Here is an 18,843-nt window from a genome sequence, read left to right as displayed (position 1 = left end):
GTCATAGGCTGTGTGTAGGTGTTAGCGCTGAGGTTATTGACTCGTAGAGACGGAGACAGCAGCGAGCAGCGAGTGAACACACTGCTATCGGAATACGATTAATACTGTCTGCCTGATGGATTAGACTCATTACACAGGGAGCAGGGCAAAGGAGGGCGGTGGAGGGTGGAGAGGATGTGGGAGAGAAAGTGGGAGAGAAAGTGAGAGAAACAAAAGGAGGAGAGGGAAGGAAAAAGCAAAAAAGGAAAAGGTGGAAAACAAGGATTAAAGACAAGAGGTGTGAGGGAGTCAGGAAAAGAAGTGGAATGTACAAGGAAAAATATGGAGTGGACGGAATCGATGGAAGGGAGGGAGGCATCTAAGACGAAATCTGTGGTTACGCTCAGCTGCTCTGTGCTTAAAATATCACGGGAGAATGAGGAAAATCTTTAGAAATCCATCACACTTTCTCCCTTGTGACGACGCTCTGCGCTGTAAGAATAGGATGAATGTTAAACTGTAAATTGACCATCAGAGGGTGCTCAAAGTGCAATATGCAAAATTCATCGGGAGATTTACTCAAATTATGACAAATTCTGAATGGTTATGGAAATATTTTTCCTTGAGGAATCTCTACACAGGTAGCTTTAGTCACCTACACAACTGTTCAAATGTTCGGGGTCACTTAGAAATGTCCTTATTTCTGAAGGAAAAGCACTTTTTTCAATAACATTAAATGAATCAGAAATACAGTCTATACACTGTAAACGTGGCAAATGATTATTCTAGCTGGAAACAGCTGATTTTTAATGGAATATGAGATGTAGGGGTACAAAGGAACATTTCCAGCAGCCATCACTCCTGTGTTCTAATGCTACATTGTGTTAGCTGATGGTGTTGAAAGGCCAATTTCTGATTAGAAAATCCTTGTACAATTATGTTAGCACATAAATAAAAGTGTGAATTTTGACCCCAAACTTTTGAACAGTAATGTCAAAATGTGAAGGTTGAGTGTTTTCATGCAGTAATAGCAATAGTTTGTGTCTACAGGGGTGTTTTTGGATGTCAGGGGTCACCCTTCTTCCCAGGATTGGACACTTATGGGCATAAAACTAGGCAGTGACCCGACAGGTAGCTGACAGGTGTTCTCCAATGAGAAACCACTACAGGCTACACCCAACATCACTGCCCAAACACTTGGGCAGCTGGTGGTAGAGCAGGTTATCCGCTAATTGCAAGGCTGGCGGTTCAGTCCCCCCCACAAGTCTAAGTGTCCTTAGACAAGACACTGAACCTGAAGTTGCTTCTGATGGCAGGCAGGCCCCTTGCATGGAAGCTCTGTTGCTACTGGTGTGTCAATGTGTGAATCATTGTAAAGCACGCTGAGTACCACTAAGGTAAAGAGGTGCTGTATAAGTGCAGACGATTCACTGGCTGTCTTCTCCTGCATTTCAAACTATCAACATGACAGCTTGCTTGGAAACTTTCTCTTATGTTTCTAAAGTGGTTCACCAAAATGCATGTCTGAAAAAATATTAGGCAAAATATAAGCCATGCGGTTGCTGAATCTGTCTTGATTCTAGATTGAAAGATTTTTCTCCAGAGTTTCTAGAGGTTGTGAGTGGCGGCTCAGCGTCCCTCGTTTGTATAAAATATCCTAGACCGCAACTTTATGGAAATGGGGAGCAGCCAACGTGACACCCCGTCTCTCAAAACAGATCAACGCTATCAGAATGCTTCACACTGCTGCTCACACAGACAATGACTGGAGAGCGTAGAAATGACCGATCCTTTGGACACATACTATAAGCCCTCTCAGGGACATTTTCCAGTTTGCAATCATTCTGCCACTGGTTGTGACCGCATTCTGTTAAATGGTGGCCACAGAAATATGTGTATACTTGCTATCCACATTTCCATGTGTCTGTTCGTGTCTTTTGGTCTTGTAATAAAAGCACTCTCAATTAAAAATCAAGCTTCGGTGGCTTATTGCAGTGTGGGTCTGCAAAGTAATGAGGACGTGAGCTACGTAGATCAGTGAAGTATCCAAGAGAAATGAGGATTTAATCATTTACAGTGGGCCCAGCTGCAGTGTGGATTTAAGTGTTTTCCACAATTCTGGCATTTGATTTTGCTCCCTTCCCTTTGCAGAAGTGCCTCCTGAAATAGTTGCTGGATGACACGAGGAACTTGTGAGTTGGAGGAGCACAGGTGCACAGTGTGATGGGCCTTGTTTTTGAGTTAGCCTCAGATCTAAATATCATCATCCGCTGGCCCCATCACTAAGTGCTTCTCAGCCAGCTCTCCTCATATGCAATTACTGTATTACTGCAAGCCACTGTGTATTTCTGCTCTGTGTGTGTGTCTGTGTGTGTCTGTGTGTGTCTGTGTGTGTGTGCAACAGATGTATTTCTCACTTGTCTATAATTACACGTGTAAACATTTCTGATGATGTCATGGTCTCAGACCGCTGACTAATCTGTTCCTGGAGTGGAAAACAACGTAATCAGTCTGGTTTTACACACACACACACACACACACACACACACACACACACACACACACACACACACACACACACACACACACACACACACACACACACACACACACACATACAAGAATAAACTATCTTTATTTGTCAGCTTTTACCAATTTCTCTCTTCAGATAGATGGGCTAAGAAATGTCTCTTGTATGTATGTTGTTTCCTCAGCAACAAGACGCCTGTGTTATGAGTTTGACAGTCGGCTTTCGGCTGGCTTTGTTAAGAGTTCACTACAAAACGATTGGTGGATGAATGAAAGGCGCAGGAGCTATTTATGTTGGAAATCAGTACGCAGAGTGTAGCATTTCTACAAGCGTTCATCTTGGATTTCCTCTCTGTATTTAACGTATAGACGAGGGAACATTGCAAAATTATAACTCCCTTAAAAAATCATCAGGAAAAAAAGCACAGCTGTTACCAAAAAGTGAGCACTTTGCAATGTTACAAACTCGTGGAGGCAACACATACACACGCACACAACAAAACACACCTTTCCTGGCACATCCTGGTCGCCTGACAGGCATGCTCACACAGGGGACATCCACTCTGTCAAGTCAAAATGTCCCCGAGGTGTCCACCCTGGTCCAGTAACCATAGCAACCCTCTTACCTGGCATTTAAAGTATGTGTGTGAGGCGTGATGGCGAATAAGGGAAACAGACAATGAGATGGGGAGCGAGGCAGAGGGAGGAAGACTGCAGATCTGTCATTCATGAGCAAAGTCAATATTAGTTTAGAAGAGAGCTGCTGAAGTAGGAGGCTATCTGTGTGTGGGAGGGGGTGTGTGATTCTGCATAATAACTCCGTCTCTTCAAAGAGCAAATAGTAAGAGTCAGTTTTCATCATGTCGTGCACGCTCAGTGTTTTTAGGATTTTTAAGATGCACTTAAATTAAAACAAGAGAAGACACGATTCACCGACGCACACATTCCTTCACATTCCCAGGTGCCACTCGCAGCCCAGAGTGTTCAATAATCCTCTGCATTGTCTTCAGAAAGCCTCCTTCTCCTCCCTCTCCTTTCTCCTCTCATCTCCTCTCCTTTCTTTGGGAGTCTTTCTCCTCCTAATTGCTCACAGAAGTGTGATCTTTGGGGGTCCGCTAATGGCACTGCTGCCTGAATTAGCCGCCAGATCCACACAAACACACAGAGTCCTCAGTGTCATTTTAGTCCCATCATTCCCCCTGCTCATCCCATCATAAACAGCCCTCTTCCAAAACTGAAACTCCCCATTTTTCTCCCAAAATGTCCATCTTCTCTTCCACATACACATTTTCTCTCCCTCTCTGTCCACCTCTTCCTCACTTTCTTTTGCTTTTCCCCCTTTTTTTTCCTTTTTGACTCTTTCCAGTTTCTTCTTTGCCCATTCACACATTCTTATACTTAATAGGATTAAAGTCTCCGAAAGGGATTTGAACAAGATGATTAGTTTACTGCTCTGCCAACTCATACTCTGCCACACATATGCGCACACACTTCCACGGGAACCCCCACTTTGCTGGACCTGGGAAGAATCTTGTGGCAGTAGGTCTCGTACAAAAGAGATCCAGAAACTGTGCAGCAGTAGGTAAGAGTGTGTGTGTGTGTGTGTGTGTGTGTGTGTGTGTGTGTGTGTGTGTGTGTGTGTGTGTGTGTGTGTGTGTGTGTGTGTGTGTGTGTGTGTGTGTGTGTGTGTGTGTGTGAGAGAGAGAGAGAGAGAAATAACAGGGAGGAGGGGAAAGGATGAGGGTGCATGTGTGAGAATTGAGTGCTGCTCTTTCATGCCCAGGTCTTCTTAGACACGGAGGGTGTCAAAAGCCCCTCTCACTGTGAAAAGACCCTTTAGAAAAGCAGCACTAAGCTCTTAACACTGGAGACCTGACTCTGCCACGCACACGCACGCATGCGCGCGCGCACACACACACACACACATCCTGGGCCACCAGAGGTGAGAAAAACAGACAAAGAGGTAGATATAGAAGATATAAAAGAGATGACAACCGCACAACTCTGAGTTTAAAATCTGTGAATGGATATCAATGTGTCAAATGCAGTTCATCGAGGCATTTTCAAATGATTTTGTAAATATAATCGTCACCACTGAAGCTCCTGAACAACATGAAAACAGCTAAACTTATCTCCACTTTTGGTTGACGAACAACAAAATTGTGCTTCACAGGCAGCATCTGCTAGGAAGAATAAACCCGGTTTAATTGTAGAGGTTCAGCCGGTTAAACCCCTGCGCTGACCCCTCTTGCTCCCTACAATCACCTAATCTGTGTTTTGATGCAGCCGAACTCTCAGTTTAGTCGCTGTCATGTACACATTTATCTGTCTATTGTCAGAGGGAGGGCAAGAGGCCGCAGAAATTTGGCTTCTTGTCTTCTTTCTGCTAACCGGCCCCACCACAGGATATTTCATTGTTTTCAAAAAGCTCAAATGTTCCTGTCCAATCCAAAACTCGATGCCAGCATTTTCAGATTTATCTACTCTGGAGACTATTCTCAAACAGCTCACTTTTTGAGTGAGAAATATAACAGCTTAGCGTGGATGGAGGGAAGGAACAGGGGGAGGCTTTTTTCCTTTTCAATTTATCTTGCTTAAGGTGGATGTCAAAGAAAAAGGGCATTGCGAGAAAAGTTCAGCTGAAATGGGACAGAACATTTTTCAGTCAGTGCTCCTCTGAATTGATAGTACAGAGCACGCACAGCATATCAGCAGTGAGAGTGTGTTTATGTAAGTCTGTTTTTCACATCATGGATATGAGCTGTCAGCTGTCAGTTTTTAGCAGCAGTGTGTCTGGTTTTGTGTGTGTAGATTTGTGTGTCTCTACGTAGACAACGTGTGTGTGTGTGTCTCTGCTTTCAAAAGGTTCTCAACTTAGCAGCATGATATAGTTCCTGTGTGGCTCTAATACCTCCGGCCCCTTCAAACACACACACACTGGGCTCGGCAGGAGCCTCTTTTAATGAAGGTAACCTCCCAGTTTAGGCACCAGGGCAGAGGTGAGGGGTTAAATCTTGTGGAAGTCTAACAACGAGACCAATTTAGGAGAAGAGGAAAAGACTCAAAGAGAGAAGAGGAAGATGTTAAGAGAGAGGAATCTAAAGGAGAAAACAGAGAGAAAGTGGTGGGTACAACATTCAGCAAATGATTTAGCTGAAGATGAAACTGAATCAGGTGCCTTGGCGCCAAACTGAGGAAGAAAATCCACTCCTAAGTCCCTAAGAAGTCAATTTCCTCGTTGGGCTAGAACTTGCTATTCACTCCCTCTCTCTCTGGTGGTCTGAGTGATGAATAGGGTTTAGAGTGGCCTTCTGCACTTCCTTAAGAGCCCCACACTAACCCAAACTGCCAATCACATGTGTATGCATGTACAGTGTGTGTGTGTGTGTGTGTGTGTGTGTGTGTGTGTGTGTGTGTGTGTGTGTGTGTGTGTGTGTGTGTGTGTGTGTGTTGAGATGTGTGTGCTGTCTCTCCGTTGCGATAGATCATGAGGACAGAAATATTGTGAAAAATCAATTTTCAATCATTTCAGTGCTTCAGAAGATAAATGCATATGTCAAACTCACACACACACACACACACACACACACACACACACACACGCGCGCGCGCGCGCACTTAAGCGCAACTGCACCTCTCTCCTCTCCTGTAGTGTTTACTACGGCTACATTACTGTAATTGACAGAGTGGTGTGCTGTAGGTTCCCCGGAGAACATGTTAAGTGTGTGTAAACAGAGTCGTTTACAGTGAGGTTTGTGTGCAGCCTAAAACATAGGAACGCAACCTGTCAAACTGTCAGCTCCTCACATACAAGACATTAACAAGTTTGTATGGAGTTTCACATCCGATTGGCAGATATATATAGTGTAAGGTCTATGCACTGTGTGTGCGCGTTTATGTACGTGTGTGTGTGTGTGTGTGTGTGTGTGTGTGTGTGTGTGTGTGTGTGTGTGTAGGTGTAGGCCTAAGGAGCTTTTTCCAAATGTTTATTTGGTTTTAGAGTTCCAGTGGTTAAAGGAGCACGGCTGTTTTCCAAACCCCCCTGGTCCTGTAAAAACAGTATCAGGATACACTCTGTTTGATTCAGATCAGCCACTGGTGTGAGTGTGTGTGCATGCGTGTATGTGTGTGTGTGAGAGAGAGAGACACAGCAAAGGTGGAATGCCTTTTCATCCCTCTTTGTTTATAAAGTCTTATTCTGGGATCACGTCGATTGATCTCGACATCAGAGAGCAGTTAAGACATACATGTGGACGTTAACATGTATGGCAATAAGTTAAGTGCGAGTGAAAGACAAACATGTTGGAATTACACTGTATGTCAGTTGTTTTTTAAATTCTATGTGTAAACCAGATGAATAGGGATTACTCTGCATGCATACACATCTTATTTTAACTAATTTACACTCGCCTACAATGACTTTCAATGACTTATCCTAACCCAAGAAGACAGAAAAGCAGTAAAGGCGTACAATTTGAAACCCAAACCTAAAGACTTTTGCACTGGTGCTACTTAAAAGATTAAGATTTTACAGATATTGTGCCAATTTTCAATCTTTCAGTCTTTTCAGAACCACTTTCTACTTTTAACTGTGTTTGCATAAAGCACTAACGATCACGTTGCAATCAGACTGAAGCCACATATGCAGAAAACCACACGATGAACTGTGGTAAATTTTCTAGCCATAACATCTCCTGTCTACCTACAGTCAAAGACAGGAGCTCTATTTCACATTGACTTTCAAGGAAACAACCTTCTACTGTCTATTAGAGCACTCACTTATATCATTCTTAGAGTCCTGTTGCTGGATTAGTTGCTTCTGTAACTTTGAACATCTTCCAAACATTTACCTATCAGTGCTGTGATCATTCAGTGTAGATTCAGAGCAATTCATTGCTTTTTCTTCAGTTGCTAATATATGTCTCTTTGCCAATAAGCTACAGTTAGCAGAGAAAGTTGTTTGCATTGCATCTTTGTGCCCCTGCTGTCTCAGCTGCCAGTCAAAAACCCACAGCAGCCAACCCTCCCACAGACTTGGAGGCCAAAGATGCACTTAGTTGTGTAATTCCAGTCGCACATTAAGGCCATGAAAGAAAACTCAAGGCTTGCAATCTTTTAAACCATTTTTTTTCTTTATTCTTTGCAACAAATTGCCTCTTCAGATGCAGGTTTAGAAGCAGCAGGTGGAGACATGGGAGATGGATGGTACCTGCAGTGCTGATTATACGATCGCAGCTGCAGGAATGTGAGGAATGTGGATGGGCATTAGCTGTTAGCCGATTAGCATGGAGGGGATCAGAGTCGAGGTGAAGAGCTGGAAGGTCAGTGGTTAAAAGTCAGATGGTCTGTCTGGAGACTGGGTCCATACTGACACACGAACACTCACTACTGAGCAAAGATGTCTAATGATGACTTTTAGCACCTTTTATTTGACACGCTGCTGTCTAGACAGCTGATTTCATCCTCATGCCTCTGTTGTGCCGCATTTATTTATATTTGCACATGTACATATGCATGATTAACACCTCGGTTCATGTAACCATTTGTGCGTACATTCTTCAGCACCTATGTGTGTGTGTGTGTGTGTGTGTGTGTGTGTGTGTGTGTGTGTGTGTGTGCCCTTCACTAAGCCAAGTTGCTATACCAACCAGTGGCTGGATGTATTTCCCTTGGTGGCAGGCAGTACATTAGATTTAGTCTCTGCGACACCTGTTCACATGTTTGAGTGTATTTATATTCCTGTGAGTGTGTGTGTGTATTAGCACACATGCTGCATGTATGTGTCCCTGCCTGCAGTACACTTAGTGTGTGTTGTTTTTCTTTCAAGCTGCAGCTTAGTTAAAGTGGCTAAAAATTAAAGTCTCCGTAAACCCCAGCGCTCACACACATCCATCACTCAGTCCTTAAAAGCAGAGCAAGGAAGGGGTGGCGGGGGCGAGGGAAAGATGAGTGGGAGAGATGAGAGGAGGAACTGAAAACTAGTAGGGAAGAGGAGGTCACCAGTGCCCCCTACAGGTGGTCGGTGCACTTAAAGCCTCCACTGGTTGACTCGTATGGATGTTCAAAGCACACAATTGAATTGCATCTTGCTCCAGGATGCGTGGACACTTGTCAGGGGAAGTGTTTTTTGTCACTGAGAGATGAACAGAGACAGCTGATTATATTTGGTGAAGGAGTGCTCTGCGTGCAAGGAACTCAATTTTGCAGATGATGTGTCTGGCTCTGAAGTCGCCCCGCTGCATTTTGGTGATTACATCAAGTACTTGTGCTGCAAAGCAAGTGTCTCTGTGACAGCTCGGTTTAACTCTCTGCCACCTTGTTTCTCTGCCTCTTCATCCTTCTCTCTGTCCAGTGACCTCAGCGAGAACCAGATCCAAGGGGTTCCAAGGAAGGCCTTCAGGGGAGCTGTGGAAATCAAGAACCTGTAAGTGGCACTTTAGCAATACTTTCTCTGCACATGTGTGAGGTGTGTGTGCATGCATTCATGTGTGTATGTGTGCGCATCTGTCACTTGCTTTTCAACATGTTGGCAAATGTGCAGCACACCCTTGTGCCTGTGCATCAATATTTCATTGTGTTAAATGTCATGTGCCTCCTGCTTGCTGTATTGACTGGCACCACTGCTCATTAGCAGCTGTGTGTGTGTGTGTGTGTGTGTGTGTGTGTGTGTGTGTGTGTGTGTGTGTGTGTGTGTGTGTGTGTGTGTGTGTGTGTGTGTGTGTGTGTGTGTGTGTGTGTGTGTGTGTGTGTGTGTGTGTGTGTGTGTGTGTGTGTGTGTGTGCGCGTCCTGGCATTTTGCTGTTTTCTCTCTTTGTTTTGCCTTACTTGTACTTATGATAATTGTTGGTCATTTCACAGGTAAAGTAATTGCCCATCCATAATTTTACAAATATGGATTTTTCAGCTATTTCAGTCCTTCCTGCTATTTTTTTCTACATCAGATATTTTTTTGAAATGCCTTGCAATTATGGTAAAAGGACAGGCCAGTGTGTGTGTGTGTGTGTGTGTGTCTGTATGTGTGTGTGTGCGCATGCATTAGAATGCGGGTGACAGCACATGATTTACTGTCCTTATGTCTTAATTAAATTGTTTCAGCAAAGCGATTCTGAGAAAGACTAGGGGAGAGAGAGGAAGAGGGATGAGGAAAAGAGGTAAAGAGCAGCGCATACAAATTAGACATCAGATAGAAGAGAGCAGGAACAGGAATGGCTACAGAGATAAATACATTTAGAAAATGCATCCACAAAGAAACTCCGGAACTAAACTAAAAGAAAAAGTGAGTGAATACGAGGGAGGCTGATGGTTAGTTGATCAGGGTAGCTGATGCATTTTCATCTGTACTCGGCTGTCTGGCTTGAATTTCACCTGAACCTGCACTGTGAGGCGGCTTACACCTTGCTTGTTCTTTCATCTGTTTATGTATATGTGTGTGCATGCAGCCAGTTGGACTACAACCACATCAGCTGTATCGAGGATGGAGCTTTCCGAGCGTTACGTGACCTGGAAGTGCTGTGAGTACCTGTTTATTCAGTCACCCTGCTAACAGCAGCAGAGGTTTGGTGGAAGATGAACAGCAGCAGGATATGGAACAGCTAATATCCTCATTGACCTTTTTAAAGGCTGCACTGCCTGTGCAGCTCCTGAAAAAGGACGCTTTTATATATATATTCATCAGTGGCACTAATGCCAGGTTCTGTGGGATTGCTGTCATCATATTCATTATTATTATTCATTACTTAGATGACTGTGTCATTAGAGCCACTGTACAGATCCTATTTCTGTCTTAAAGTCAATCCTGCTCTGCTGACATGACTTGTTGATGGTTTTCAGTGGCAAATATTATTAGAACTGTGAGGCAAATGTGAACTGCTGCCATAGTGATGTATATTAACCCTTCTGAACTCCGAGCACTTTCTGGGTATTTTTTGCTCCTGTGGCATTTTTCTCACTGTAGGCTCATTTTTCACTGCAAAAAATGTCCTTCAGCTCCATGGAAACAGGATAACCATGGCTTGAAGTAGAGAAAACTGAAAAATGTCTTTGTACAATAGGACATTGAAATTTCTTCTTTCTCTTCTTCTTCTTCTTCTTCTTTTTTTTTTTTTTACAAATAATAATAATAATGATAATTAGGATAACTATAAACAGGAGTGCCTACTGGAAAAATGGTGACTCTACATACAATAGATATTTTGATATTATAGTAAAAATACTTTACGTTTTCAATATGTTTCCATACCTGTCACCTGTCTGCTCTGTGTAGACACAGCCTGCAGTTCAAACTAGTTAAAACAAAACTTTTCAAAATTGTTGTCATGAGACAGCCGAGTCACCAATTGCTTCATGGATAGCAGTTTTTTTTTCTTTTTTTACAGAATCTACCGGAATCTTGGAGAATAGAGTGATTTTTAGAAAGTATCGTGATTTTTAGCGTAGACTTGGTTAAATTTCCACAACAGAACAACACATTAATGATGAGCAGCTTACAGATTGATTGACAGATTTTTAGTTTTTACATTTTCTGGCTCTAGTAAATAGTGTAGTTATGTAGTTATAACAATTTCCTTTCAAATCCACTGGTAGGGGAGCTGAGGCAACTTTACACACTTAAATTTGAGAAATTTCATCAAAGCAGTCACCAAATGTGCCCAATGCAAATATTTCATAATTTACAAACAAATTGGATTTCTGTGCAGATGACAAATATATATTTTGTGAACCCTGTTTTCTAAACAATTCCAAGGCAGTTAAGGGATTGTGTTTTAAAGCCACATCTAAATAAAAACAAAACAGTAGACTCAGATGGTTTTAATTCAACACGATATTTGATGAGGGAGCTTGATAGCAAGCAGCCAAACTGTAGTTAACAAGGTGTTGCTTTGAAGGCGACAATGTGAAATACAGTGTTGTTGTTGGGATTTAACTCTAAATGATGCTGATCTCACGACTCTCAATGTGATTTTCTGTTTTCTCCTCAGCACCCTCAACAATAACAACATCAGCCGACTGTCTGTGGCCAGTTTCAACCACATGCCGAAGCTCAGGACCTTGTAAGCGGCACATTCGATACACATTAGCGCCCTGAGGGGAAGGATTCCTCTCATCCATGGCCGTTTGTGCAATTAATTGATTGATCTGTACTTGTCGTTATCCCCCCTCCACCCGCCCTGCTCCCGTCTCCCTCCTCATCAAATCTCTCATCTCTCCTCTGCCTCCCCCCACCTGTTCTCGCCACCTGTCGCACCCCCCCCCCCCCCCGTCAGTCGCCTGCACTCCAACAACCTGCAGTGTGACTGCCACGTAGCCTGGCTGTCAGAGTGGCTGCGACAGCGCCCCCGCCTGGGTCTTTACACGCAATGCATGGCCCCTCCGCACTTGAGGGGGCACAACGTTGCTGAGGTGCAGAAGAAGGAGTTTGTATGCACAGGTAGGTGGACTTCACCATCTGCTTGCTGTCTGTTTTGTGATTTACGTCCGCTTGCTTTTTTACAGTCGCAAACCCGTCTTTATGCTTTTGTTTCGTCTCGCTGTCTTTTGTTCATGCTTTCCCAGATTGGGATGAAGGTAAATATTCAGCTTCCATTGCATGGCTTGGCTTTAACTCCACGTGCTGCGCTTGCTAAATTATGTATTGATCCGATTTTCTCTACAATATAAGATTAAACATAATCTCGTAAGTAGACAAGGTCACATTTAAGGACAGCATCTTTGCCTCACACTTGCTATGCACTGACTGCTGTTTCTCTTCACTGAATTCTCTGAGCTTCAACATGCTTTGTCTTTCCACAAACCGTAATCTATTATCCGTGGATAATATTGGCCCTCTGTCTCTGCGTAGGTCACCAGTCGTCATCGTCTTCCTCCTGCAGTGTGTTACAGTGCCCAGAGTCCTGCACCTGCAGTAACAACATCGTGGACTGCAGAGGGAAGGGTCTGACAGAAATACCCACCAACCTGCCTGAAACCATTACTGAGATGTAAGAAAAGTCCACATACAGTACAGTACAAGTGCACACACAGCTGCTTCACACACCAACTCCTGCATTCACACTCGGTGCAGTGATATTTCTCTTGCTCTTTCGTTGTGCATTTCTCCATTTTCCCTTCTTTGTCTCTTTCCACCTTTCTGTTTCAGCACTTCTCTTTCTCTCTGTGTAGTGAAATAAAACCACACATCTGTGAAATGAGAAAGCTTGGTCATGCAGCTCTTCCCTGCTTAAGAAAATAATGAAGGAGTGAGGGAGGAAGAATTGAAAAATTATTCTGAGGGACAAGACAGATGACATCGCTATGTAAAAGTGGGCATCAAGAAAAGAGGAAAGATAAGAGGCAGCAGATTTAATGTGGCAAAGTAGGAGCTGTTTGGCTTCTGATGTGTGACTGGGACTTGAGTCAGAGTTAAGTCTCGAGAGGAATTTGAGCTGTGTCTTGGAGTAGACTGCTCTGGGGTTTGACTTACATAAGACCTGACTTTACAACAAAGAGGCTCAGGTTCTAGCCTTGTTATATCCAGTATAAGGCCTTCTGCATTCATTCAGTAAGGTCTAAGCCATTGAAAAGACTTGGTGTCTGTTGTCATTTTCAAAGAAAGGATTTTGTGTGGCTTAATTTGAAGACTTGACAAAAGAGCTGAATTGATTTCTTGTTTTATCAGAGACTTGACTTAAGACCTACTTTTAACTTGAATTCTGCTTTGACTAGAAGTAAAACTTGACCTGGACTTTTCTCAGCTGACTTGACACTTGATTTCTTGATTCAAGGTATGCTTTTATAAGACTTGAGCTTTGAGTTCCACTTGTCTTGATCATTTTGTTACTTGATTTAGACTCATCTTGAATGATTTGAATTAATACTTGATTCACAAAGACTTTGAGACTTGCTCTGGCCTATCCTTGAATGATTTACAACAAGACTTGATTCCCGTTATGACAAGACTTTGGATGTGACTGTGAGTTGCTTTGGCGGGCTTAAGATTTAATCTGAAACCTGCATTGATAAGACTTTGACACTTTAACAAGACTTCACCCAGAAATGACACTGCTGATTTTAGACTTTATTTGAACTTTGAGAGGACTTAAGACTTGTCTTGATCCTTTTAACTTGATTTAGACTCATCGTAAATGACTTGAGATGTGAATTAATACTTGATTCAAGAAGACTTTGAGACTTGCTCTAGACTTACCTTTAATGCCCCTAAACACAACTTGATTTCCACTATAGCCCTATAAGGTGCAGTCAATTCCAGCCATTTTCCGTATAAAAAATCGCTAATATTTCATTTGTAAATAAGAATATGACGAGAAAAACAGGGAATATTGGACGCGCATCGCGAGGTGCATTTCCTCGAAAACGACCTATTCGTGGATTATATACCGACTTCAAGACTTGTTTTAGACAAAATATATTACTGGCTTGTTTCGCCTGGATGTCCAAGGTTGGATTATGGCCGTTTTTTGTGGAATGTTTTCATCTGTGTGTAATAATGAACCCGCAAATGTGAGTTGCGCTGTGTACGTTAAAGCCGTGTATAGAGAACGGATGGATGGATATTCGTTGTTTGTCGGACAAATGTGTTTATATTACCCGCTGTGGTAATCACATCTGAAAGTGGTTTATACCGGCGGATTCATGAGAATCTAAGCTTTCCATCGGTGTATAGTGTTTGTATAATCGCATTTGCAGCTTCAGGCATTTAAGGAAATGCTTATGCAGATCTCAAAGTGTTTCGCGGGCGGAACACTGAAGCGCAACGGGTTAACAAGACTTGGGGCATGACTTCTAGTTGCTTCAGTGGTCTTAAAACTTGACTTGAGATGTGTATTTTTAATGCTTTGAGACTTTACACAAGGCCTGCTCTGACAGGACTGTACACTCACTATTGATTTTTGACTTTATTTGGACTTAAAAAGGACTTAAGACTTGTCTCGATTGATTTTAGACTTGAAATTGACAAGTGTTGTTGAGGTTAGAACTGATTTAACATTTGAAACCACAATACACAGAATGTAGCACAAAAGGCTTATATGCAACCTGTCAAAAACATTAGTAGTGAAAGAACCAGAAAGGACTGAAGTGGAGCTGAACAGAAATGAACCGCAAAAAAAAATTCACAATTGAATGGTTGGTTTGCAGTTCGCCGCCTTTCTTGTCTTAGTGACTGAACATGTGAAATGTTTGGAAAATGCTTGCTCGGGTCTGTTTTCTGTCCTTCACACTCCTGGTCTGCTGCCTTGATTTGTTTGGGCCTAATAGACGCAGACTCAGACTGGCACTTAATGGAACACTGCCCAGATAGTTAAGGGTGTGTGTTTGTGTGTCCGTCCAACTGTACACATGTTAGAGAGGGCAAAAGATCAGAGAAATGTGACAGACCTTGGCAACGGTCATCAAAGCGCCTTATCTGGAAATGTTTCCCCTTAGCCAGAGCCCCCGGGAATGAGCAGCAGTCAACAATGCAGCAGAGATAGATCCGCGATATGGGGAATGTTAATGTCGCTCCTCAATGGTCTGTGTATGTTTGGTTCCAGACGACTGGAGCAGAACGCCATCAAGGTGATCCCAGCTGGGGCCTTTTCTCCTTATAAGAAGCTGCGCAGGATGTGAGTAGATGAAGAGATACATGTATTCTGCACCCTGTCAACCATTCACAAAAACTTCTGTTGCTACCCCTCTTTGTGGCTTGTGTTGACCTCCTTGTTTCACTTTCTCCGTGTCTCTCGTCCTCACTGACTCTGTCTCTGGTTTTGTGCTTTTCTTGTTTTCTTTTTCTTTTGCATGGTTTTTCCACAGAGACTTGAGTAACAACCAGATATCAGAGCTGGCTTCGGACGCCTTCCAAGGTCTGCGCTCCCTCAACTCTCTGTGAGTATTGTGATATGCTTGTAGTTAAGATGTGGTTTATACAAAACACTGCAACACACTGCTTTGAATCTCTTGAGTAATATCCAACACAGACCTGTTTTAAATCCGTTTAGGCCACCTTCAGAGTAGCTGTTCATCATAACTTGTTGCTTTTTCTTTTTTTTGTGGGTTTTGGCTATACTTCTGTATGTTATGCTAACATTGTACTCGCCAAATTAATTTCTTCGACCAACGAACTTGACATGGCTTTATTATTTAAACTTCTACTTGCAGGGAACAACAAAACTGAGCTCCCCTGAAATGATCCATCATGACACATTACCGTCGGTACTTCGCCAAATAATGTCTGTCCATTGATAACTTAGTTTTCATAGCTAGACACAGCAAGCTTGTCAGGTTTTGAATTTCTCAAGATTAGATCTCTTTAGTTCATTTTAGAAAACCAAAAATGAAGTTAAGAATTGTGAGGAACAAACTGAACTGAACTGTCTGTTTGCTCTTACAAATGTTGGCATGTCTGGCTAACTAATTAACTTCAAATCCAAGGTCAAGTGGAAACTTCACGACATCATGTGGGGATAGAAAAAGCCCTGTTTAGGACTAATTCCATGGCACCCTGTGGAATCTAAAGTATAGATTGTATTTAACAGATGAATGTTGCAATGGGTTCTGACCATAGACTGTATATAAAGATGGACGTAGCATCTGGCTCCAGAATTGAAGCCCACCCAGAAGTGCCAAAAACTTGCAATATCACGCCGTCCGCTAGGGTTGGCTCCAAAAAGCTTTTGCTCCATAGACCCCAATTCATTTTTGGAAAAAAATAAAATTTGATAGACTGATTTTCTACAGCTCAGGATTTTTTTCCCGTTAGTTTTCATGGTCAAAATGAGAGATCAGGTGGCCGATCTTAAAATAAATCAATACTGAACAGGGGGCGTGGCTATACTTGATTGTCAGTCCCATCAACTGGTCCTGCCCCTCGTTGCTCTCCGGTTCAGCCTGTTTGATGACGCTTTTTACGTCACTGGCTCCAAAAAAATCCAAAATGGCGACCAGGAAGTACCAAAATCCGGGCTTCATTTTCTCGGCATTGAAACCAACGGGTGACGTCACGGTTAGTTCACGCCTGGTTCTGACAAGTGCCTAAAACTGCAATCTTTCTAATGTCCAGAAGGGGTGATTACTCTGGCTGCAAGCAATAACAAGTCAGATTGTATGGAAGTCTATAGGAAAATGACACTACTTCTCATTTAATTTGATACCCCAGTACCCAGTAAACATTTCGTAATTAGTTAATGGTTTCAGTCACTTGTTTTAAGTCTTATGCAAGACAACATGATGTTATTTTGTGGATTATAGAGATATTTAGAATAAACTAGACAATAAAGCTAGGTAGGTATTAGTGCAGGACTACCAAGCTGATTCTGTATGGATGGCTGTAGTTTTTTCAGTTCTTAGTCAGATTTTTCCTCTCATCTATTAATGGTCATGGGATAAAAACGGTGAGGAAAAACGGGAAAAAAATGCAAATTTTATCTTGAATTTACGTATTTTGTAAATTGGCACTATAAAATATAATTGAACTGAATTGAATTTCAGTCATATCTGGTATAAGTGCCAAACCTGAGGCTTCAGTACTCTACAAACTAATGGATGACGTCACAGTGACTACGTCCACAATCTTTTATATGCAGTCAATAGCAAAAAAACATTTCATTTACGCTAACATTAGCGGCTCAGTCCTGCTTTTTGAGTTTTAGATACTCTGTATACCCAAAATGCCAACCTCAACATTTCATTTGGGCTCATCCAGAAACCCTTTTTCACACATGACAAAAAACACTTAGCAAAGGGTCAGTTTTAATAATGATTTTTTTCCTCATTTTCTTTTCCATAAGTCTAAACATCGTCTAACGGCCCATCTGTCTTGCCCTGCTGTACTATTAATCTTACTGTTATGGGCAAAAATAACAGTTAAATCTATTAAACTTAGAATACTGTAATTATCCTGTAGCTGTGTCAAACACCAGAGCAATCCAGTATGAAACAAAAACACAATTTAATCAGACATTATGAACACACTTTTGAGAGAACCAGTGGTCTCGCTTGGCTTTCTCTTTGCCTGAATCTCAGGTTGAACCATCTGCTTTGCGTGTGAAGCTTTGGGAAGGAAGAGCGAGAGAGGAGCTGAAGAGGGAGTGAGGGATGTAGAGTCATTTCATGAAGGAGTTATATTAAGGTCTCGTCTCTCCAAAGTCAATAATTCATAAATGCTGAATTGCTGAATGGAGGCTTCTGCCACCTCATTACACATTCACCACAGAGAGAATGGGACACACAGATTCACGCTGACACACCACATACAGTATGGCTTTCACATTATGCTGCGCTGTGTTCACTGTGTGTCAGTGTTTGGTTAGAGAGGACGCAAATGAACCATCAGTTGTGTCTGCACACGTACTGTATGTGTGTGAATGCACAGAACAGTACGTGCTAATGTGTCTGTGAGACATAAATGAAGCGTCCACTCCCCAAACCGTGTGTTTCCCAACCTCAGGTCTCTCAGGGACAGCCACTCAGCACAATGAAATAAAAGCCAATCTAAAACACATGTCTCTAAGCTGCCTACATACACAACTTAACTCAGTGTGGAGCATAAAGATGACTGATAACTACTGTGTGTGTGTGTGTGTGTGTGTATCTAAGGTATTTTCTGGGCAAGACAGCGGCAGTCTCAGCCTTGAGCTGTTTGTGTACATAATCTGATGGATTTATAAAAAGCTTTTCTCTGATAGCGGCGTGCATTCCTTAAACCGCAGCCGCAGCCAGATTTATGGGCGCCATGTTTTTCATTGTGATATTTATATGTAAACGATCATAACTAGTTATACTTTATGTCCAGAGTGTCGACAGACAGCCAGGCACGGAGTTGGAGTTGATGTTTTTACTATTTGAGTTTGATTGGCTGTAACTTCGAAGCCAAAACAGTAAAAAAGAAGAGTGTCTTATCGTTCTTTGGTAATGTCTTATCATTTTCTTAATGTTTTTTAATCGCTGAATGTTTCCGTTTTCTTCAGTAAAGAGCCAAATACGGCCCCCTTAGTTTTATGCTGCGTTCATGAGAAGCCATCAGAACTGAAAAAAACTCAAGTTGTATTTTACCATTGTGGCTCCAATATTAAGCACAGCAAGAAACACCTACATTTTCTGTATTTATTGTGTTATATACACTACCAGTCAAAAGTTTGGACACACTTTCTCATTCAGTAGTTTTTATTTAGTTATTTTCTACATTGTAGATTAATACTGAAGACATCAGAACTATAAAATATCACATATGGAATTATGTTGTAAACAAAAAATGTTCATCTTCTGTATTAATCTACAATGTAGAAATAATACAAATAAATAAAAAGCGCTGAATGAGAAGGTGTGTCCAAACTTTTGACTGGTAGGGTGTTTTTGTAGCTA

The 18,843-nt window shown here is 42.2% G+C and overlaps 1 protein-coding gene across 1 annotated transcript in view; it reads left to right on the top strand.

Annotated features, from left to right (window-relative positions):
* slit2 (slit homolog 2 (Drosophila)) overlaps positions 1-18,843 on the top strand; it is a 110,463-nt gene that overhangs the window by 49,004 nt on the left and 42,616 nt on the right. The window contains 8 exon segments of the mRNA XM_051945770.1: positions 8,861-8,932; positions 9,948-10,019; positions 11,487-11,558; positions 11,772-11,935; positions 12,061-12,072; positions 12,347-12,485; positions 15,036-15,107; positions 15,298-15,369. Of these exon segments, the coding sequence (XP_051801730.1) occupies positions 8,861-8,932; positions 9,948-10,019; positions 11,487-11,558; positions 11,772-11,935; positions 12,061-12,072; positions 12,347-12,485; positions 15,036-15,107; positions 15,298-15,369 (675 nt within the window).

This window comes from Acanthochromis polyacanthus, chromosome 3 (assembly GCF_021347895.1).
Source record: "Acanthochromis polyacanthus isolate Apoly-LR-REF ecotype Palm Island chromosome 3, KAUST_Apoly_ChrSc, whole genome shotgun sequence".
NCBI classification, from domain to species: domain Eukaryota; kingdom Metazoa; phylum Chordata; class Actinopteri; family Pomacentridae; genus Acanthochromis; species Acanthochromis polyacanthus.
This window is presented reverse-complemented; position numbering and strand designations above follow the sequence as displayed.